Source organism: Chiroxiphia lanceolata, chromosome 2 (assembly GCF_009829145.1).
Source record: "Chiroxiphia lanceolata isolate bChiLan1 chromosome 2, bChiLan1.pri, whole genome shotgun sequence".
NCBI lineage: Eukaryota > Metazoa > Chordata > Aves > Passeriformes > Pipridae > Chiroxiphia > Chiroxiphia lanceolata.
Window position 1 is genome coordinate 31,034,056 of NC_045638.1, and position 23,403 is coordinate 31,057,458.

Sequence of the window (23,403 nt, forward strand, 5' to 3'; positions counted from 1 at the left end):
TATATCCTTCAGTCCTCAGAAAAATAATCTATTTTTAATGGAGCTAGAAAAGCTATCTTTATCAAATTTCTCATTCAGCCAACAACAATAAATCTATTGTTCAGATGTGGTTTAAATGGGTCTTTGGAAGAGGAGGGTTTTGAGAAAATCAAATAGAAATTGCATTCAAGAAGAAATGCTTCTTTAACTGTCATTACTCTGTATATATAGCCTGCAGTTTTTCATTCATTTTAGGTTTGCCAGAGTAACACGCAATTGGACTCTGCGAAAAATTATTTGTAACCATTACAAGAAGAGAAAATGTGTCTTCTTGTTTAAGGGAGAATAAGCAAGTTTAGTGTTTTGTCTTTTACTTTAAGAAGTATGTCTGCAGGGATCCAGATGCTGAGAAACAGTAAGCTGATGGCTTTAGTTTGAAATGCTACACTATACATTAAGCCATACACCTTTAACATGCGTGAATTAGGTCTTCTGAAAAAGAACACACATTTCAGTCAGACTTGCAAAAAAACCCCAATACTTGGCATTCTCAAAATGCTTTCCATTTGAAAAATGCAAACAATTAAGAGGTAGCAGGGGTGAACTGAGCCATTGTGCAGGACACAAACGGAGCCAGGACATCCAGGGAAAGCTCCAACGCCATCAGGTGTTGCACAGCTGGAAGCAAAGTGCCTGCAGCGATAAGGTACTGCCTGATGTAATCTAACCACAGAGATGGATCAACGCCCAAAAAAGCCATCACTCTAGCTCCTCTTACTGTCAATGGTATATTAAGCAGCCCAGAGCACTCTGCTTTGTGCCCCCCTCTGATACCTAGTTATGAATGGCACCCAGAATTGATCATATGCTACAATACTCTGCAAAGCTGCCCTAGTTTACGGATCAGAGAAGTGATGCACAAAAAAGCACTATGTATGTGTTCTAAGCTCATAACATTGCACAGTAGAAGAATTACAAATAAAACCCATTTCTCTGGAGATTTTCAGTTTTGTCACCCTCAACAAAACCCATTTTACACAGACTTCAAAATCCATATTTTTTTCTGACTGCAATACTATGTAAAATATTTATTTTATCAGTCCAAAACTTAATTTACTGCTGAAACCTTGCATCAATATTTCAGAGGAAATTCTAAGATTCTACCAAGAAGAGGAGGAAAGATTACACACAGAAATATTGTGTAAACAAATCTCTGCCTGCATCACCAATCTTACAAACCGCTCCTTCGCCCTAAGGCAAGCACCTTCAAATAAGCACCTGTACATATAAACGGTCTAAACAAGCTAAATTAAATTCCTGGAAACATACATGATGTATGCCAAGTTTTTACAGTGCTGTAGTCAGTGAAGGTGAGGATAACAGAAGGATAACTGAAAGAGAGTGCGAGACAGTAAGAGGAGAGAAGAAAGGAAGAGAGGGCAAGGTAGAAAGCAGAAGGTCCTAAGACCTGACTGAAGTAAAAAGAAAAAAGATCCTATTGAAGGAAGCTAAAGATTCAAAACCAGAAATATAAAAGGTGAGAAAACAAGGTGAGATTAAAAAAAATTAAATTTAAAAAAAAAATCAAACCCAAAAAGTGACCGAGAAAGTTTAGACCTCTCAGAAACTCAAGTCAGTAATTCTTTGTCAGGCAAACGTTCCTTGATTTCAGTGGGAGTTTTGCCTTAATGAGGACAGCAGGATAGGCACCAAATGCAGCTTTATTTCTTGAATAACAGCAAGATCTAGCAAGATATTCTGTTGTTGAAAAAGGCAACGCACTTCTGAAGAAACACGAATATTAGAGGCCAGGCAGTATAAATGTAATTGCTACAATGAGCTAAGTTACATCAGTGTGCATCAGCTGACAATAAAGTCCTTTGTGCTGGAAAGAAAGAAAAAGATGAAAAAACTGACTTGTGTCACCCTACAAACAATCAAATTAAAGGTCCAGAATTATTCCAGAAAAGTTTTTATTGGTTTCAATGACAGCCCATAAACAAGCAAGATTCCTCAGTCCTTGTCATAAAAAAATTTAAATACATGCCTGACTATGAATAACCTATTTATTTTTCATTAGTTGTGCTCTTGCTGAAATTGTTGGAAATGCATCCAGCTGTTTAACAGAACTATTGTTTGATTAGGCTGTTTACATGAAATTGTCTTTAATATACTGAAAAGAAAGTATAAAATAAATAGACTGAAGAATAAAATATTCTTCTTATCTTGGTAGCCAAAGATAAAACAAATCAAAACAACTCCATGTTTATCTGATGAAGGATGAAGATTCTGTCTAATCAAGGAGTGGTCTTAATGGTCCATGTAAAAATCATAAGGTGTTTTGCCCTTTATAAATCATAAATTAAAGGAACCCTCACTGGAATGTGGATATATCTAATGCAAAGTCTCGAATTTAAAACCTTTTACTGTTTTAGATGTCAAAATCGGGAACAGACAAAATATCACAAGTAAAATGCAGAAAAATTACCAATAAAAACACGAGGGTAGATATTTTGGGCGAAATCCAGGAATAATTGAAAAATATACCATCTCCAGCTGATCACATTGCACACAGTATTTATTATTGACTAGTTTTTGCAAGCAGACCATTCTAACCCATGATACGGGAAATATGTCAATTCTCCATGAAGTATTAATGAGAGGTGTCCCACCCAAACCAATAAGTCTAGGACATGCTCAAAGTCAGATTTATTCAGCTGCTGAGTCAATCAGATAATCAGTAATTCTCAGGTTTTGCACGGTTACATCCACCTGTTGATTTAGAGATTACAGGTGGGACCTGCCTTATTAAAATAGTTCTGCAGTTTAAAAATTTGACGGGCCTAACAAAAGAATTGAGAGAAAAAGTCTGGTCTGCACATCAACGATAAAAGGATAATAAATAATCAAACTTAATTGTTATTGTTTACAGGGCTAAAATTATGCTTAAAGATATTCATTGCCATCTGTAAGCCTGTTAAAGCTGATTACAATCTTCTTGTGCTGGTTTTCTTCCCTATGGTTGAACATTATTGTCTATTTTTAAAGGAAAAAAACCCAAAGCTGCTTGAATAATAAATTGTTTATCCCATGTAAGAACAAACCATAGTGATGAACTTTAAGAATGGTTCCCAAATTAGAATTGAGAGTGAAAAACAAGTACTTTCCTGTTCAAGGCTTTGTTTTTAATGTGTTTTTATTTTTAACTAGATTGAGTGCTGATTACAGAAAATTCAAGGCTACCCGGACATCAGGCTGCTCAATTGACTGAAAAGTTTGATGACTTCTCTAAAAAGTGAAGTCTGTGCATGAAATTATATCAGTATAACTGGGACCAGATAACTCGAGGGGAAGGAGGGGAAAAGGTTAATATTGCTTATTAAATAACGTTAAATGAGATCAAACAAGACGTGCAGGATTCAGGAGGGCTCTTGGAGCTCCAGTTGTTTCCCCAGGCTGCTTATGCAACCTTGTTTGCGCAGACAGTGCAAGGGCCTGCCATTTTATTACATAAGGTAGCCCAAAAATATACAGCTAGGCAGTTGTGAGCTCCATTAACTGCTGCACTGGAGTTTCTGTATCAGTTAGCATCTGGAAATTTGAAGAAACGATCAGAAGGACTTAGGACATTGCTGAGTTTGAGATTGGTGCTGGTGTTTTAATAGCAATAGATCTCATCCAAAAGCCAGCAAATACCATCAGCATGAGCTGTGTTTGAATACATTGTGCTTTGACCACTGCTTAGTGAACAGCAATACACAGTCTCTGGCTTAGCACAGCCGTAGTAAGTGCAATTCATGGCTTCAAAATCTGCCTTTCAGATGATTAAGCAAATTGTCTGGTTTAGTAAACAGCAGTCAACACAACATTATTAACCATAGTGCTTAAATGCAGTGGATAGCTGAAGAAATTTAATTTCCAATCCTCTCATTCTCAGCTCAAAATTTCAAAGCCTGGTCTTGTACAGATAGATAAAACTGTAGCCACAGCAACATCATGTCAAGGAAGATGACTGCCTTGGCCCAAATCCTCTCCCTCACATCGGGCAGCAGGGAAGGCTGGGGAAGCCTGCATCAGCGGGGCAGGCACGTAGCAATTACAGTCTCCCAGTGGAGACTTCTTCAGCCAGGCATTTTATCTCAGTATTCAATACCTTTTGGTGGGATTGCTTCCCTGAATGAACTGCTTTCTGAACCTACTTGAACTCAAGAAGATAAGGCTGTCTATCCTTGCCATGACTGCACAGCTCCATAATAGGACACCAGGGAGTGAGCTCGAGCACTGTACGCTGCCTTTTGGGGTACACAGAATCACATAATCATAGAATATCCTGAGTTGGAAGGGACCCACAAGGATCATCAAGTCCATCTCTTAGCCTGGCATGGGCAATCGCCAACCATATGAAATTTAACAAGGGCAAGTGCCAGATTCTGCACCTGAGACAGGGCAACCCTGGTTGTGTGTATAGACTAGGGAATGAGAGGCTGGATAGAAGCGCTGCAGAATGGGACCTGGGGGTCCTGGTCTATGGCAAATTGAATATGAGTCAGCCAGGAGGGCCAACTGTGTCCTGGGGGGCATCAGGCAAAGCATCACCAGCCAGCTGAGGGAGGTGATTGTCCTGCTCTGCTCCACACTGGTGCGGCCTCACCTTGAATATTGTGTGCAGTGGGAGCCACAATATAAGAAAGACTACAATTAGTCTTAGATTATAATTAAGCTATTAGAGAGTGTCCAAAGGAGGACCATGAGCATGGTGAAGGGTCTGGAGGGGGAAGAAAAGGTTGAGGGGAGACCTCATTGCAATTTTCAACATACAGTTCTGGCTCACACCTTTGCTCTTCTTTGGAGCACTTCACCTAGCTTCTCGCACTAGCCTGTTCCATGGTTGATGTGTCATAACAGAGCCAGCCCTGAACAGTGAAGGCACAAACCACCAGGAGCCTTTTGGCCTCGGGAGCTGAGGAGGGGCAGATGCTTGACCACTTCATTTTGCAGAGAAGACACTGGGAGACCACCTGGCTTAGCACCCTCTCTCAAGCCATGGCCAGTCACAAGTGCAGAGGAATGAGTTACAAGAACAAGGCAAACTAGTGGTGATATTTCTTCAGCATACTCACCAAGCTTCTAAGAATGTGCAGCTCAAAACTTCCTAAGCCAGAGGCAGTGGTTTTAAGTTTAATAGCCCTTGATGGATTTTTCTTCCATGAACTCATCCAGTCACCTCATTAGCTGATGTAACCTCTCAGCATCCACATCCTGTGGCGAGCAGTTCAGCAGTCTGACCACGCCACGTGAAGAGCCATCTCCCTCTGTGTTCGTTCCGGCACCCAGTTCTTCTGCTGCTGTTGCCATGATCAGTAAATCCCAGTTTGCCTTCTCCATGCTTTGCTTAATTTTATGGATTTCTGTTGCATCACTTTATCAGTGCTGTCAGTCCTCGGACAGGAATTACTCCGTTCCTCTGATCACCTTTGTTACATCCCTCTGAACCTCCTCCCTCGTCACCTCCTCCTTCCATCTTTGAGGCGGGGAAATCGACAGCCCAAGATACTGAAGATGTGGGCACACTATAGCTTCTACAGTGAAACAATGAGGATTCTTTTTTATTATTTTCCATCCTGTTAAAAATAATCTTAATGTTCTATTTCCCTTTGGTTTTTAATTCACATCTGCACATTGCATTAATTTTTTTTTTCCGAGTTGTCCGTGGAAGACTTTATCAAAGCTTCTGCACCTACCATGACCTGTAGCAATTCATTTCTATGATTACAGATACACTTTTTCCATTAATTTTCAACCTGACATGCATAGTACGTTTATCTCATATGAAGATACTCAAAGAGAAAGGGTGATTGAAACGTCCCAGTACATGATGCTCTGTCATGACAGCACTTCTTGCATGTTTTGGAATGACAGAGGTTTCATACCTGAACTTCCAAATTTCCATTCTGATCTCAAACATACATACACATCCTCTAGATTTTCCCCATATCATTGTTTCACTTTGCTCCCTAAGAACAGTGGTAAAACAGCTGAAAAACACCTTCTGTCATTATCAGACCAGTAGGAGACTAGCTGTTTCACACAAACTTGTGCCCAAGCAAGAGAAGGTTAGATAACCACCCTGTTCCCACCACTTAACGTGGTCAATTTTGGAGTATCTTGGAGCTCTGGGCATGCTACCTACCACACAGACACAGGAAAAAGAGATGGCATTGCCTTAGAAAGCTTGTAGGCAAAGGAGGGGAGAAGGGAGAAGGAAGAGCTGGCAGGTACTGACAGGGTACTGGGCACAGTGTGTGGCAATACTATTTTCTAGTGACAAAGGTCCAAGCTTATCTAACTTTTGTGAGAGTTTTATTTTTCTGAAGTCACAGGTGAATTTTCAGACTGAAGCAGGATTGAAACACTTAGCATTGGGGATGCCTAAGACTATTCCATCCAAATCTGGCAGGTAGCATGCAAGAAATGCTGATTTCTGCCATGGTCCTTGGATAAAGGAACAGAAATGTCTTTCCCAAAGTGTAATTAAAAACATTTTGGCTGGACTGAACTGTGCTTCATGGTTTGCCTTCAGGGGGAAGAAACACAGGAAGAGAAGCATAAAAAACAGTACTAACCCCTCTATCCCCAAAATGTACATAAATTTATGTGTACGAGGCCAAGAAAGCTGTGCCCCTATATCCCTCAATCTAATCTGCCAACATCCCTGAGCCACCACAAGATGAATGCAAGGAGCGGAGAATGAACCACGTCTGCAGTTTTCTCAGTTCCTTATTCAGAACACGAGCCTACACGACCACATCCCTTTTCACCGCCTTGTCTTTTCTGCCCTGCAACTCTTGTATTTCTGAATTCAGCTGTCAATATACTGGCATATATATTGTGTGGCCCATAGCATGTCACAATAAACAGTAATGGTTTTAGTCCCTCCCAAAAAAATGTGCAATACCAAAAGCACCACTACAAATCTACCACCCTCTATGCATTCTGTTTAAATGCTATTACATGATGTTTCCTTTTCAAACTTCAGTAGTCAGACTCATAAAATTATTCTATCGGATGATGCTGATTTCTGACTGAATTAAACTAGATAAAATACAAATATTTGCATGACCTTAGTCTACTTTTCCAATAACAAGTTTGAATAAGATCAGTGATCACCAGGAAGTTAAGCCAAATCTAGAAAAACTACTTTTTTTATACAGATAACGATCCCTCTACAAAATCTGCAACTCAAGTGCATCTGCCCTAAGAGCCTGAAAACAAAACTATAAACACAAATGGAAGTTCCTTAAATTCATCTAAGACAGAAAGAAAAACAATTAAATGCACATAAGATGTATATTTAACTGCTTTTTTTATCAGTATGACATTTACCAATCCAGGAGAGGAGCAAAGCAGAGGCAGGTGCTGAAAAACACAGCAGGCAGTATTGGGACGAAGATGAGAAGGATGAAAAAGCAGTAGTACCATGCCCCAACCATTGAAAAACTGGAAACCACTGCTTTTGCTCAGATATCCTGTCCCTGTACACTACAAGCGTCAACTTTTTTCTTCCCACCATTGCTTCTCTTGGTCTGGGTTTAGCACCTCTATCCACAGTTCCTTGCACCTTGTTCCCAAGCTTTGTCATCTATGACCCCACCAAATCCTTTGCCTTAATTCAAAGTCTCTGCTCTTCAATTTCTCCATCTCTCCATCATCAATACTACTTCTCAGTTCTAGTCCCACAATTTCTTGTCACCATGCATGTGAACTAAGCAATTTCCTTTTCCACCCTACCTTGGCATCACTCGCACACTCTGCCACCAAAGACACAGCTTTCAATGCTCCCTCCTTATGGTGTTCACTGTAGCAGCAACATCTGGGAAGAATAACTGTGGGGGAAAGTCCACTCAGCCCTTTAGCCACCAACTGGAGTGCTCTCATCCTTCCCAGGGAGACAAGCAGTGATCGGCTCCTAACAACGCTGGGTGTTCAGCATGCCTTATGCTGAGAGCATTTTCAGCGAGTGCAATGGTCAAGCCCTCAACAACCCCTCTACCAGGAGCATGCAACCTGAGCCTTGTGACAAAATTAAAACTAAGAAAAATTCTGGAAGCTTCTAGAGGCTAAACATAAGGCATACCCCCATCACAAGACTGATCTCAAGCCAAGTATCTTTTCCTTGCTCCAAAACACGAAGCCACAAGAATTCAACAGTCTCAATGAAAGCGTTTCTCAACATAGCCAAAGAACGCAGATTCAGAGAAAAGATCAAGGTCTCCTAATGCAGGATGATGTACACCTGAACTATCTTCATCAGATATATGGCCAAAGAATACACTTTCCTCTAAACATGTTCTCAGAAATAGCTGAACCATTTCAAATGAAGCTTCCGAAAGACAGTTTGTTTTCAGCAGGTACTCAACCTGGAAAATGTCAGCCTAGGTTTAAGCTTAGCAAATGCATAAGCACCTGATAGCATAGCATTGTACTAGAAAGCACAAGGTAATTTTAAGAGTAGACAAGGTTCCTGCATATGATAAAATAACAACTGCTTCAAATGCTCTAGCATGTTCCAGGGTAGAGATCTGGGCAAAAATCATAATTCTGCAAAGTATAGTCTGTGGGTTCAACATGCAAGGCAACACCTTTATTATTGAGGGAAAGAAATTTTAGGCAAGCCTACTATCTCCAGGCTTTGGAGCAGGGCACAGAAGTGCTTTCAGCTTGGGCAATCACCCCGCTGTCACATACCTGCTTCAGGAAAGCCTTCCATTTTCACATGTTCAGTGAGACAGTGCACAGCTTGGCAATTATGTTCTCCAAATATTCCTGCTTCCAGGCCATCTCTGCAGAGCAACTATGTGTCTTTATTCATCTACAGAAATGTACGCAGGATTGGGCCCTCAACCAGCTGACAGCTCTCAGAATCAGATACATATCAGCGGACAAGTTGGCTATGCCTGGACACTGTGAACGCTAATTATTTAGTACCAGGAAAAAAACTAAACCCACAGTTTGGTGCATTAACATCTCACACCAAGGTAAGAGAGAGATAATTTTCCACTTCAAGAGGCAGCCACTTGTTGAACTGAATTCTCAGGTTAGCTGTGCCCACCTGAGGGATCCCTACAGCCCTTCTGGAGATTTAGCGCCATGAAAAGATCCAAGTTCCTCTGCTGGCTGCAACGCTTATAACCGCTAATTATTTCTGAGTCACTTGAGTGAAAGTAAGCTGCCATCCTGTAGACAGTTAAGGACTACGGAGCAAAGTTTCTGGATGAGTGTGGTTGTTAATTGACCAATCAGGCTAGTGACCATAAAGGAAAACACTACACAACTCTGTGTGACTCCAAGTGTTGCCGTTCAGCCGTGGATTTAATATTTACCCCCCTGCATACACGGAAGGAAACATACAGGAGCCCAGCTCAGGGCTGCTGCAGCAGCAAGGTTCTCCCAGCATATGACACAGCCTCTGCTCCCACCAGGAGCTTTCGCCCATTCAAAAACCTCACTGGTCTTACTGGAAGTTTTCTTTGACCACTGCCTGATCGCATCACAGACCCTATTCCACTCTAGCCTATATGAACCCTCGAAGTCAAGAAACCTCCAACAACACCAAGATGAGACAGGGAGAAGAACAGCTGGGGGGGGGGGGGCAAGTTATTTTTCCAAAAGGAAGGGCCCAGCCGGCCGGACCCCGCCAGTCCGGCCAGGATAGACACGGCGCACATACTGTGCTCCGCACGTAAACTTTCCTGTGGCAGAGACGATGCCACCCCGCACCACCGGGCGCGTCCGTCACCGCCGCGGTGCGTGGAGCGGAGGGGAGCTGACCCCGGCCGCCGCCGCGGGGGGTCACGCGTGGGCGAGCATCCCGCGTGGGTGCCCGGGGCGAGTGTCGCGGGTGGGCGCCCCGCGGGGCGGAGGGAGGGTCAGGGCCACAGGGCCGCCGTTACCTGGGGTGCCGGTGCTGCGGGAGCGCGGCGGGGAAGCCCCAGCCGCCGCCGCCGCCGCTGCTGCTGCTGCTGCTGTCCGCGGTGGCCACCTGGGCGCGGGAATCGCCGCCGGTACTGGTGCCGGTGCCGCCGAGCTGGATGCCGCCGCTTTTCCGGTGCCTGCCGGTGCCGCTGCGGCAGCGGCCGCCCTTGCTCCAGCCGCGCAGGAGGCCGGCCTCGGAAGCCGGCAAACTCTTCCTCGCCGACGAGGAACCGGGGACGCTGCCCGCCTCCTGCCTGCCGCCGGTGCCGTGTCTCATGGTGCGCGGGGCCGCCGCATGCCGCGCTGCTGCCGCCCCGGGCGCCGCGGGACCCACGCGCGCCGGGGCCAGGGGCTCCGCCGGCACCGGGAGGCCGCCGGGAACCCGGGCTGCTGGGGGGGGAGGCGGAGGCCGGGGGGCGGGGGGGCTGCTGGCTGGGGCTCCCGCTGGGGCATTAAGTTGGACGCGCGGCCGGGAGAGGCAGGGCGGGGGCGGAGGCTGCGGGGCCGATAGTTCTCCGCGAAGTTGGAGCCCGGGGGGCGAGGTGGGGGCATCCTCTCCGCTGGCCCTTCATCGCCGCCCGCCGCCGCCTCCCCTCGCCTGCCCCCGCCGCCGGGCCACCGCCCCGCGCCCTCAGCCGGCGGCGCTGCGGGGGCGCGCCCCGCGTCCCGTGCCCATGGGCGCAGTGGCGGCCCCGGCGGCAGCGATCGCCGGCGCCGGCTCCTTTCGCCGCTCCCTTCTCCGGCAAGGAGCGGGAGGGTGGGGGTGGACAGAGGGGGAGATCAAACCCGAGGCTGGTGCTCAAAATGGGTCAGGGAGGGGGAAAGGGACCCCGGCGTTCGGCGCCCCCCTCCCCGCGGTTGGCTCCGGGAGGATCGGGCTGGGGCGGTGGGTAGCGAGAGGGCTGCGGAGGAGCTCTCCCGCCCCGGCTGCCTGTGCACAAGTGCAGGGAATGTTCCACTGACCTACATATTTTTCCAAACATACGTGACCTTTTTTTTCTCTCTCTCTCGTTCTGTGGGAGGAGACAGGCGAGGATCCAAGAAAAGGAGAAGCTGGAAAGAGAACGAAAGGGGAAGCAGGGAAAAAAATAAAAACCTCAACCAAAAAGGCAGCCCCGCATCAAGGATGGTTCCACACCGCCGCCGCGAGCAAACCCCGGCGTGCCCACGTTTATATATGTCTGCAGCGACATCCCCGGACTGTACCGGCGGCCGCTCCAGTATCTGAGCCCGGGAGCCCCCGCGGTGCCGCCGGCCCCGCCGGGCAGGGCAAGCGTCCAGGTGCCTGGCCGCCGGCTCCCGGGGCGATGCGGCGGGACCCCAGCACGGCTCTGGTCGGCGGGCTGGGCACGGTCTCCCTGCTCGGCCCCGGCCCGGGGGATGACCCTGCGCCCTGTCCGTGTCCGCTGCCCCGGCGGCGGGAGCCGGGACGGAGCGGGGCACGGCACCGCGTTGCTCCGGGGCAGGTTCCCGGCCTCGCCGGGCAAAGGCAGGAGCTCCAGATCTGGTTATGCAACGCCGCACAGGCAATTGGAGCAAAACCTTGACAGAGAGCGCTATTTTTTTTTCTTGTTTCAAAGTAGGTCATTCTTTTTATTTTCTAATTTGCCTTTTTTTTTTTTTCTTACTAATCCTCCTGCAAAGTGGCCGGTTAGAGAGAAGGCGGTGTGCTGGAGCCGGGGAGAAGCTGGTGATCGGAGCCTTGCTCTCTACTCGACGGGCACTCCTGCCGGCTTCTGGCGGCGGCTCCAGCAGGGTCTGGCGTTGCTCTTCCTCCCCAAGGAGGGCAGCGATGGCCGGGGAGCGGGGCCACGGCTCGGGCGCTGCCCGCTGCTCTCCCCAGGTCTCCCGCCGGCGGAAGCCCCGGGCTCCTCCTCTCCCGGGCGCCGCCGGCTATTGCCCCCTGCCTCCTGTCGCCCTCGCACCGCCTCTGCACCCGCGGCTTGCTGGCGGTGCTGGCAGGCACCTCTTCCACCCGCAGAAGGGGTCTCCCCCCGAGATACAGTATTTGTTTTCAGAACAGTTGTGGTTTTTTCCTCAGAGGAGGGATTTGTTGCAGTAGCTGGTGCAAGCTCTGTTCCCACCAAAAGGCCTGACTGCACAGCCATACCTGTGGCAGCAAAATTGTGGTGGGCCAGGGGCTGTTTCCCCATCTCCCCCAGTACATCCTGCCTCCTTTTTTAAAAGGCGCGTTAATCCTCGCAAAATACCCGCCAGCAGAGACCTCTGCCCACACCGGGTATGCATGTGTGGTCACAGTGTAGGGACTGATGGTTGCTCCAGCTACCTGTCTCCAGCGAGGAGCTGTGCTGCTTCTTTCACTACCCCCACCACTCAGCTCACCTAGTTACCCCGCTGTGATGTCCAGCTCCCCCATACACTACATCCAGACAGTTTTTTGATCTGATTCAATCCCCTATGCAAATGTTAATAACTACAAAGTTATGGAAAAATGTTGCACTCCTTTGCTGAGTACTTTTACACCATACTTTATACAACAGGCATGACTAATGTTGAAAGCGTAAAGTTGTTTACTTTCAACCGAGATTAAATACAAAACTTTGTAAAGCTCCTCCCTTCCTTTGGATGAAACCCAGCATTTCTTTCCCATTTGGAAATTGTCAAACAGTGGTTAAACAATCCTTTGGCAAACAAGTAGTGCCTGAGGGAATAAAGCATCAGATACACGGGGAATGGAATAAAAGACATTTCTGTTCCTGAGGTACTTTTCTTGTGTTGCACAATGAAGTATAACATAAAATTTTCAAGCCTTGTAAGGTTAAAGAAAAGGAACTTCCCTTGATTATATATACCACATGATTTGATATTCCAGTCCTTTTGAAAGCCTACTAAAATCCTGCCCTGAATCCAACCCTGTGCTTTCAGAAGCTGGGAAACCAAGTACCTGGAGGAAAATACCACATTGAAAAAGGCAATCTGAGAGACACAGGGGCGCATTTACAACATTACATCTCTACTATATGTTAACATTTTCCCTGTGAATTTCAAAGGACTCCATTGCGCAAGTGAACAAGTGAGACTGGTTGAGGTTTGTTTCTTAATTCATTCCCTAGGTTACTGCTGTAAACTTTAATTAGGCTAACAAAGAGCAGAGCAGCTGAGGGTGAGGCAGGCTTTATCCAGCCCATACCTGAATCACGTTGTGAAATACCAGCCATTCAAAACACACAGCCTTTCTCTCAGTCTCGTGACACATGGAAAATTACCAAATACTGTCAATACTGAGTTTGGTTTGGAAATTAACCAAAGGGTTATGCTAGATGCTACATGTAAGAACATTAGGCAAGGAGCCCAGTGTTCAAATTTAAAGAATTAAATCTTTTTATAATAATAAAGTATTAGTAAGCAACTTTTCAGACACCAGGAGCCTGTGATCCAAAGCCGCAATCCCTTTCGTTTCAACTAGAATAGGCTGGCCAGCCTTTGTGGCCCAGAAATGACACAGCAGGGTTTTCAATGGGCCATGAACCACAGGCTAGGTGTCTTCCAGGGCGGAGGACCAAGGGGAGGAACGGGAGAGGACAGTGGCTCCCCAGGGACCCTGCTGCTCCTTTGTGGCAAGACCGTGGGAGGGATACGGGGTTGAGTGTGAGTTCAACCCAGACATACTGCATGTAACTCTGCTGGTTTGCTTCCTCTTGCTTCCAGGGATTTATATTATGAAGTACCACCATTGCTGCAAGATGTAACTCTGGCGAAGGAGCTACCTTGGATGTCCTTTGGCTCCAGAGCCAGAGCCTTGTTGCCAGACCCTGGCCACCTCAACCTGGAAGCACAGGCCTTCCAAGTACCTAAAAAGGGCATACAGGAGAGCTGGAGAGGGACTTTTTACAAGGGCATATAGTGATAGCACAAGGGGTAATGGCTTTAAACTGAGAGTAGGTTTAGGTTAGATATTAGGTGAAATTTTTTACTGTGAGGGTGTTGAGGCACTGGAACAGGTTGCCCAGAGAAGTTGTGGGTGCCCCATTCCTGAAAGTGTACAAGGCAGTTTGGATTGGGTTTTGATCAACCTGGTCTAGTGGAAGGTGTCCCTGCCCATGGCAGAGGGGCTGGAGCTAGATGGTCTTTAAGGTCCTTCCCAACCCAAAATATTTTGTGATGATGATTTTGTGATTACCTGTGCTATAGAAATGCTTGTAACATTTAGCAGACACCAGTACATGTTGTATAAATAAGATGCCATTTGCAGCCCTTAATTTAAAAGTGAACCCTACATTTATATTAGCATTTGTGTTGAAGTAAAAAGGGTTCCCCCAAATAGTCGTAAATCAACATAAATGGCAACAGTGGCAAAAGTCAGGGATGAATCTGTGGGAGAGATGAGCATAATGGAAAAAAATAAAGGACCCTCAGAGCCAATCAAATTGCACTGAATATGAAACTGTTCTCTTTAGTTTTCAAGAAAGTAAGAAGAAGACAGACAGGAATTAATTTCATTAATATTAATTAAGGGGCAGGACAGACCTTCCCCCACTTTTTTTCCTATCTTCCATGTTGGAAGCAAGAACAACAGAGATAAATGACAAATAAATCTAGTGGCTCATGTTAGTTGCAGGAGTCACACCAGCTGTGTCTGCTGGCTGGGGCAGGTGGGCATGGGAGCACGAGGACAGATGTGAGGATATCTTTCTTTGGGTAACACACTTCTGTAACCAATTTTGTCAGAAATTTCTGCAGAGAGGAACGGTCTTCTGGGGATCAGCATTATTTTTCATTCTGTGGCTTGCAGTTTCCTGAGGGAGGGAGGGGTAGTGCATACTTATCAACCAGCAGCACAGCCTCCAAATCAGGGGAAGGCAGAGAGATGCCACAATGAAATGGACTTCAGATACATCCTACTGGTGCTGCTCCAAGCACTGGAGTAGGATGGCTTAGGGTCTTCAGGATCTCTTCACCTAGAAAACCAGACTCCTTGTTTTTCTGCATGTGTATTACAAGAAAAAAGCCAATTTGCTGATTTGAACTTGCTCTAGTCTTATCTGGTTTGAAGAAAAAAAAATTCCATTGCCAGGGTTTTCATGGAAGCACTTAGCCAGGCATACAACCTACCTGAGGGCTTGACTTTCCCAGCTTATTCAAAAAAGTGTTTGTTGGTTTCCTATAAGCGGTTAATGCACGGAGTGGGACGGAAGAAGGCGTGGGTTGAAAAATTAGTTACCAAACATTGAATAGACTTAATGTCTGGAAGGGCTGGAATTGCTGCTGGGTGCCCAGAAAGCCCTAAAGCTTGCTGCCTGGCAATCTTGTGGCTGAGGATTTACAGCTTTTCTGAGAAGTAAAACTTCTGCAGCATGAGCTGTATGTATGCACTCAATTGCCACGGAGCGTACTGTATGTGTGCGTGTCAGTCTGGCCAGCTAAAGCTCAAGGTTGTGGAAATAATTCCTTCTCATATGGGAAAGAGATGATCCACTTATCCTCTGGCTGACAGTGGTCTTTGTGCCAGTGCACTGCTTGACTCACACAAGACCTTTCATTCACTTGCAGCAGGATGGGAATATATCTTATGGCAAAATCCAGTTTCAGTGGGACTGCGCTGGTTAATAGAAGTAAGGAACTATGGCGTGTCTGCACCTGGTAAAAAGGCTCTGGTCTGAAATCAGGCTGATGGAGCTTGTTCAGATTTGAGAGCTGTTCAAGAAAATGAAGCTCAAACTCAAACTCAGGAGCAAGGGATCTGCTATTTTTTCTCTGGAAGTCCCAGTGAAACGGAAGATAATAAGGCGTTGTAGTGCCACAACTGAATTATGAACAGCTGGGAGAAGTCTGAATGCAGATGCAGCATCTTTGTCTCTACCTTTACTGAGAAAAAAGGCTATTACTAATTGTTATTACATTTTATGTTTTATGTTACTATTGCACTGCGGTAGTACTTTTTTGGCATATATCCCTATGGTACAAAGCCATGATGATGATGTTATTCCTATGGATCTGTACAAATATTTTAAGTCCTGGCAGGTTTTACAGAGACCTTCTACCTCTTCCAGAAGCTCTTGATGAGCAGCAGGAAGGTGTAGTGAACCATTGCCTCTCTCCTTAGAAGAGACAGCCTGACCCCCTCTCCACTGACTTCAGCAGGAGATGGGTTAGGCCTGGAGTTCATCATCACTGTCAGTATTCCACAATTTTCCAAATTCTTTGCTAATTGCTCTCCCTTCTTGCTCGCATCTTTGCAGTTACACTACTCATCACCACACACTTGGTCTTTCAAATTCTTCTCAGCTTGCTTTGATTCTGTGCAACATTCTGCTCTTGCACCTGCCTTAACCTTATGATGCCATTATTACTCATAACACTTGCTAGTAGAAATATGGGGAATTTAAATGTGAAAGTTAAGTAAATAACAAAAGAAATATAAAAAAAACCCGTTCAAACTCAGGAGTATGTGGATCTATCCACACATATTCAGCTCTGCCACATATGATTTCCAAAGCAGTAAGCAACTATCAATATCAAGACAATGTGGAAGTCTGAATTTATCTGCTGTTATGAGATTCATCTCTTCATTGTGTCTTTCAATCTTTTTTATACTGCAGCAGTCCGTAGGCACTAGATGTCAATGACGCCCTAGGAATGTTCTGCCATATGCTCATCCCTGTGCAAACAGATACGAAACTCCTGGTAACAATAAAAACCCCACTACTAAGTTAAATCATGCATCAAAAAAAAAAAAATTACCTTGCTATTTTAGACTCTTAGTTTGAGCACAGTCATACAGTTAAAAAAAAAAAGTTCAGAAAACCTTTTTGCTTTGAGCTAGATTATTTCCTTGCTGTCTTGTCAATGAAAATGGGCTACTTCATGGACTGCTCTCCTCTTTTGTGGCTGTCAACTCTTCACCCTGATACCGATGCAAATGTGGTTCTGATTTCTTTGTTACTGCCCTGGGAGAGCATCGAATAAAAACAAAACCCTTGAAAACAATTTCACTAATGCTAAATCGGATGAGGTGTTCTGTTGCTTTTGCAAAGTCAGAGCTTTGGCTGTAAGAACTTGGAAGGTGCATTTGGCTTCTGTCACTAGGGCAGGCTGTACACAGATGCAGCTGCTAGCAGAGGCTGTAATGTTCTGCTTACAAAGAGCATTGCAGGAGGGAAGGAAGCAGAGGAAGAGAAAGGGTTAAAAAGGTAAATGTTGGCTCAAAGAAAGGAGAGATAAAGGAGAAAGTTGAAGAACTGTAAATGAACCAAAGAGGATGGAGAATTCTTCAGCAACTGTAATTAGGTTAGATTTCAGAAGTAATTGCAGTGTTCCAGCATCAGCAGATACTGTAGGCAATATTTGCCCTCAGCTCTGTTTGCAGAGAAGGAGAGTTGCTTCGCTCTGCAGGGCCTGATCTTGACATGGGGGCACTGACTGCACACAGACATGAGCCCATTGAGGCAACTGATGTCCTCCCTTTACATGCCAGTGGAATCGGCCAGAAGGTTTGCAAGGAATGGAAGTGGTGGGTGTGCAGACAAATACACCGTACCGTGTGTGGATGCAAACACACAACTTAAGTGTAAGAATATGTATTTAATGGAGCTGATCTTGCAAATTGTGTTAGCAATTTAAGACTGAGTAAAAGGTGTTTAATCACCAGTGTCAGCTGATGCTGCCACATCTGCAGCCACAGGTTGGAGCAGTAACAGGGATGCAGGAACTGCATTGCCCTCTGGTTCCTTTAAGGTGTACTTCTCCTGCGTAAAACCAGATTATATAGGCTTTCTGCAGTGAAAATAGATTTCACCTTTAAGCCTTCTGCAGACGTTTTACATTAGCAGTTCATGCACCATCAGAAAATCAATTACCACTGGTATTACATGCAGATGAACAGTGCAGAGTAATGGAGAATTCATTTTACACAATGCTTTTAATAAAATGCTAAATAGAGCAAAATATTTCCCAAAGAGCTATTCATAGGCTCTGTGTGGGAAGCATGTCTCCGAGGGGAAGTTTGCACCTTTGTGATTTGGGTGAGGAGTGAGTCTCAGCCTTCTTAATGCTAACAATGGTCAAGCATATATTTTTGCCAGGCTGGATTGGAGATGACAGCAGTCCATCATCTGTAGTGCAGTGGCTGTCATTTCACATGGAAAAACACTTTTTCTTTTAAAAATGAGAGTTTCACAGGCTGTGTTGTTGTAGTGCCAATTGTGCAAGACCCTAAAATAACTGAATTACTCCTTCATTCTTAACACTCTTATCATCTTTTCCTGTTCTTGTTGCCAACACAGTTTGCTGATTAGATTTGCATGTATTTCAGTAAATCATTTACTTCAGCATCTCTGCAAACAGACATATCTGCAATGACAGTTCCATTGCTACCTGAGTTTGGGGATGTATCTGGGGCAAAGGAAGGGACTCAGGTGGTTTTATTAGGAAGCAGTTATGAATTTTAGAACAGAAAGGCAGGGCAAGACCAAAGTATGCTGCCTCTAACTGTGGCCAGAAGGAGAAGTCTGAGGCAGTGAATAGCACAGGCATGCACCTCCCTGGAGTGCTTTCTCAGCTGTCAATAGCTTATGCTCAGCAGCTCCCCGTATGGCCATGTAACCACCATAGGCAACATCTTCCTGCGGGGAACCCCACAGCTTAACTATATACTTTATGAAGAGCCATCTGGTTTTGCTCATTTTGAATCTGCAGGCATTATTTGGTACCTTTTCATTTTTGAATCGGAAGAGATGGAGAACGATCAGTTTCTCTCCACCCTCTTTATGCTATTTGTGATTTTATAGATATGTGCCATATTCCCTCTCAGTCATCACTTTTCCAAGTTGAAGAAATCTAGTATGGAAACTGCTCCATGGTTTTGATCATCCCTGTGGCTCTTCTCTGAATGTTTTCCACTATATTTCCTTTAAGATGAGGACCAGGACTGCATGCAATATTTAACAGGCAATTCAAGTGCACACACACTAAATCTATATAGGTGCATGATGGTGTTCTTGATTTCTTTCCCTAATAATAGATGATACGTGCAGTGGCTCTTGTGTCTTTAAGACCTTCTGAGATTCATAGTACAGTTCAGTTACATGAGCTCAAGAACAGTTCTCTCCATTTACCTTTTTTGTTTTAATAGTCCTGCTGAATCCAACCCCTAATAATAGAACTTTGTCTTAATTTATCTACAGATTTATCTCTATGGAAAGAAAAGAATGGATAGAAAATTATCCTAAATTGCTAAAAAGAAAAGGTATTCTTATTCACTGTAACTTCCAAGATTTCTGGAGGGGCTATATTTAAGTTACGTACACAAAAACCAGCCATGCTTGGGGGCAGGAGGAGGATCAACCAGAGAAAACTTGAACTGCAAAAGGTAATGTTTCAAAAATGTTCTAAACTTGTGAAAATAAAAGTATAACAGGATTGAATTGAATAATACAAAGAAACCTTCTTGACAATTTCCCTGCAATAGAATATAATCCCTTCTTTTAAATATTTTTGTTAGAGGTAAAACCAATGAAACCATGAAAACAACTGAAATAGATGAATCCTTCTGCCACTTGCTATTGCAATCTATTACTTGCAGGAAGGAAGCCTGTTTAGCTAAATATATCCTTCTTGCCCTTAAAGATGTAGTCAGATGTTTGCCTTACTTGAAAGCTGTTGTAAATATCATAATTACCCAGTTCCTTTTTCATTTCACAATTCTTGCTAGGTATATTACTGTAAGTCTTAAAATTTAATCTACTCTGTGATGCTACTACTAAGTCAGGCACTATAGAAAACCAGCAGTTTCAGTCCAATGTTTTTTCCTTCCAGGGTAACCGGTACCTATTTTCAACTTGATTCCACCAAGCAAACCACCAAAACCACCAAAGCCCCCAGCTGATGCCCACCCTCAGGTTTTCCACTTTCTCCTGCAGCACTGCCCCGTACCTCCTGCTGTACCTCCTGGGATTAGTCTGACAACCTCAAGCCAAGTGCCATTGGGTACAAATATTGAACCCATGAATTAAAATGCCTTTTCAAAGTTGTGCCTAAGTATCTCCAGCTCTTTATAAGAGTGAGTGATCTGAGAGCTTCATTTCAATTAAAATAAGCTCTGGTCTAGGTCTTCTTGCAACAATCAACAGTGGCATTCAGCTTTCAAAAGCTGATGTTAATGCAGTATTGGCAGGAGTGTGCTGGCTTGTTCCCTCCTTCTGAGAAGAGCAAACAGCTCTGGTCTGCATCACACAAACAGAGCTTCATATTTTCAAAACTTTTGATCTGCAGATTTCCTACCCTTACCACTCTAGCTTGGTTTATATACTTGGAAGTCTTCCATAGAGATTCAGACGTTTCTTTGGGGCATGATGAGCTTTTGACTTTTGCCTTTATTTGATTATTTTTTTTTAGAAAGATAGAGAGCAAAGATCTTTTCTGTGAGCACGCCTGCCCCAGGCAGCCACTACTCACAGTGGAAGCTGAGTAACAGTTTGCTATTCAAACAGAAATCTGAGTGTGTTGTAAAATTCCAGCAATATGAGACTGACATGGAAAGATGGCATGAAGCCACTCATTTCTGCTGGGCAAAGAAGACTTTTGGAAAGGCAGGTAGAGAGAAGGGCATTGACAGTATATTGGCGAGGCGTGAAGAGAGGGTGAAGAGGACACTGGCAAATGTGGGGGCATTGAGAAAAGGAGAGGACGAGAAGCTGGGATGAGTTGCACAGAGGTCTGGTGGGAGGTATGGACTAAGACTTGCAGGTGTGACCTGGTGATGTGAGCACTTTGCTGAGACCCTAGAGACTTTAGTGTAAGTCTGAAGTTCAGTGAGCTGCCTTATTGCCTCTGGAAAGTCACTTCACCTTCCCACCTCTCAGATTCTCCCCCCATGTCTTCTTGATCGTTAGATCAGCATCAACAAAAAATTGCCAAGAAAAGGGGAACAGAAATGTAAATTGTGCTGTAACTTAAAGATGGGCACATGGGGCCTGAGTCAAAAGATGACATAATTCTTTGTGGTTTAGGGGAAAGGAATGAGGCAACATTAGCTCCCTTCAGAAGATCGATATTGTTATGTTCTCAGTCTAAATGCAGAGATATGATGCTGGGGATGAGGTACAGAACATGCAGCACGCAGCCAGCACGACAAAGTCGTTGCCAGGTAGAGATAAATGTAGCACAGCCAAATTACATAAGGCCTATCTCTCTTGGTCTTTGGCTGCTTAAGAAGGATGTGGCATTCAGAAACCCCTCCTGTGTGATAGGGCAGAGCACAATGAGCTAAACTGATCCTTTAATAGTACTTAAGGAGAAACACGTGCTGGTGCTTCTTTATTTTTTGTTTTAATAATCAAAATCAGCTAGGCTATGTCCTCGTGGATGTACTCAAGTTTGTTTTCAGTTCTCATGTATGTGATGATACGCCTTATCATGCGCTGGTGGATTAGTTTGTTTACACAAGCTTGACTGCAGAGGCTGAGTGTTGTATGAACATAGCACAGTGAGGAAGCACTGATGCCTGAGCCTTGGATCCTGACTGCATTCTCCATTCAAATGGTACCACTAGCACTGCTGTCCCGGCTCCTGCACCCGTGCCCCCTCAGAGACAAATGTCAATGCCAGGACTCAAGTTTTAATCAGCGTTAGAGACTTTCAGACAGTGACTCCAAAACATCTGGAAATTGCAAGCTGTTTGTGTAGACAAAGCCATAGTGTATCTTCTTTCAGAGAGTCAGTATCCAGGATTTTAAAAATCTTAAGTGAGAAAAAAAGACTTATGTGCAACCTCAGGAGCACACTTGGTTGTCAACTACTAGTCAGGCTTCCTAATGCCAAGGTACAGTCCCTCTCTGTACCAAGAAGGACTAGTTTAACCTGAGCTCCTAGATGATGTTACAAAGGAGATACAATGAACTGTATACATCTTAAAGCACCGAGCTCTCCTGAAACAATCAGCAGTCATTCCTTTCACAAAAGGAAGAGCTGTGGACTGGTGTGGGGGGACCTGAAACTCCTAAAAATACCAAATCCATCCAGCATAGACTAATTATTATAAGTCTATGGGTTTTAATTGAAATTATGAATGAGAGCATCTCCCCATTCAATTAATCGAAATTTAGGTGTCTACATGTCAGCTGGGTGTCTAAACTTCTGCTCTAGGCACTGGAGATCTGAAGACTGTAGCCAGTGGAGCCAGGGGTAGTTCAGTTAAGCAAATGATGGAGTTTAACTTCTCCAGGGGTAGTTCAGTTAAGCAAATGACGGAGTTTAACTTCTAACAACATGAATTCCTTACTGACTTAACTTCCATTGACTCTAATGGAACCTTAGACATTTAGCTCACATAGAGATATCTGTATTGCATTCAACTAAATTTAGGCATCACTATCAAGCAGCTAAATCCTTCTCTATAAGGCTTATTAGGTTAGACTCATCTGGGCAGCTGAGTGGCCTTCAGTTCTGCATGCATTACTTCAGTGCAGAACTTCTCGTATTTGTCAAGACTGAACATGTCACCTGAAGTGACAGGTCTGAAAACAGAATAAATTGTTTCAGAATATGTTTTATATAGATGAAATGTATTTGAACTTTCATATTCCTGAGAATTAAAATTAAATGTCTGAAATAACACCTGAATGCACCATTCAAAACCAGCCATCTTTAAATAGGAGGGCTAATTGCCACTAACACCTACCACAGAGGCTGAACTAGACCAGAGTAAAGATTCATCCAACCTCACACACAGTTTTCAATGCAGACAATCGGAAGACAGTCCAAAAAAGAGCGATCCCTTCCCTTCTCCTCCATCACAACTTCAGCAATCACAACTTCAGCAATCAGCAACCACTTGGACACTATACAGTGGAGAATGCATCCAGACAACTTTTTGTAGTGTCTCTGTTGGCTCTCTCCTCCACACAGTCATTCAAACCCTTTTGAAGTCTGCTCCTGTCTTGGAACTCCTCAACATGCACTTCTTCAGAACAAAAATTCAGGACCTACTGTTGTGGCAGTAAGCTCCACAATTTAAATATGTTCTGTGTGAAATTGGCATTCCATTGGTTTTCTTTGGGTATGTTTCTCAGATATGTTTCTTCAGATATGTTTCTCAGTGCCCTGTTGTTCTTATATCAGGTGAAATAACGAACTACCTTTCCCCACTCACCTTCTCCATCAGTTTTCAGATTTTACAGATGTCTATTGTGATCAGCCTCTGCCAGAACAAATGTTGTTTATAATAGCTGCAAATGTTTGAAGAGACACCAGTTTGTATGATAATCAGTTCTAGGAACCTAAGCAAGAGCTTACTGTAGAATGACACCCCTAATGAATATAAAATATCTAGGGAAACAAAAAATCACCTTCAGAGATCTAATACTGGATTTTTCCCCAACAAAGTCCTTTGATTTGATCAGACATTTTTAGTACATGAGTTGTTGGTTCCTGTGAATCAAGATGGAAGTTGACTGGAGTCTATTTCTCCATTTGTTTTAGTTCTCACAAGAGATC

General features: G+C 44.4%; 2 protein-coding genes across 2 annotated transcripts in view; both read right to left on the bottom strand.

Moving 5' to 3' along the window:
- The window catches only part of NPAS2 (neuronal PAS domain protein 2), a 97,700-nt gene extending 92,835 nt beyond the window's left edge, over positions 1-4,865 (bottom strand). Inside the window, exon 1 of the mRNA XM_032678253.1 lies at positions 4,813-4,865. The gene's annotated coding sequence lies outside the window, so the exon portion shown is untranslated. The remainder of the gene's footprint in view (positions 1-4,812) is intronic.
- Positions 4,866-10,224: 5,359 nt separating this feature from the next.
- LOC116782118 (basic salivary proline-rich protein 2-like) lies at positions 10,225-11,144 on the bottom strand. The gene is made up of 2 exons (XM_032678254.1): positions 11,054-11,144; positions 10,225-10,685 (listed from the first exon to the last, which is right to left on the bottom strand). Exons 1-2 carry the CDS (start codon positions 11,142-11,144, stop codon positions 10,225-10,227), a joined length of 552 nt encoding a protein of 183 aa, XP_032534145.1.
- Between the last annotated feature and the right edge of the window lie 12,259 nt (positions 11,145-23,403).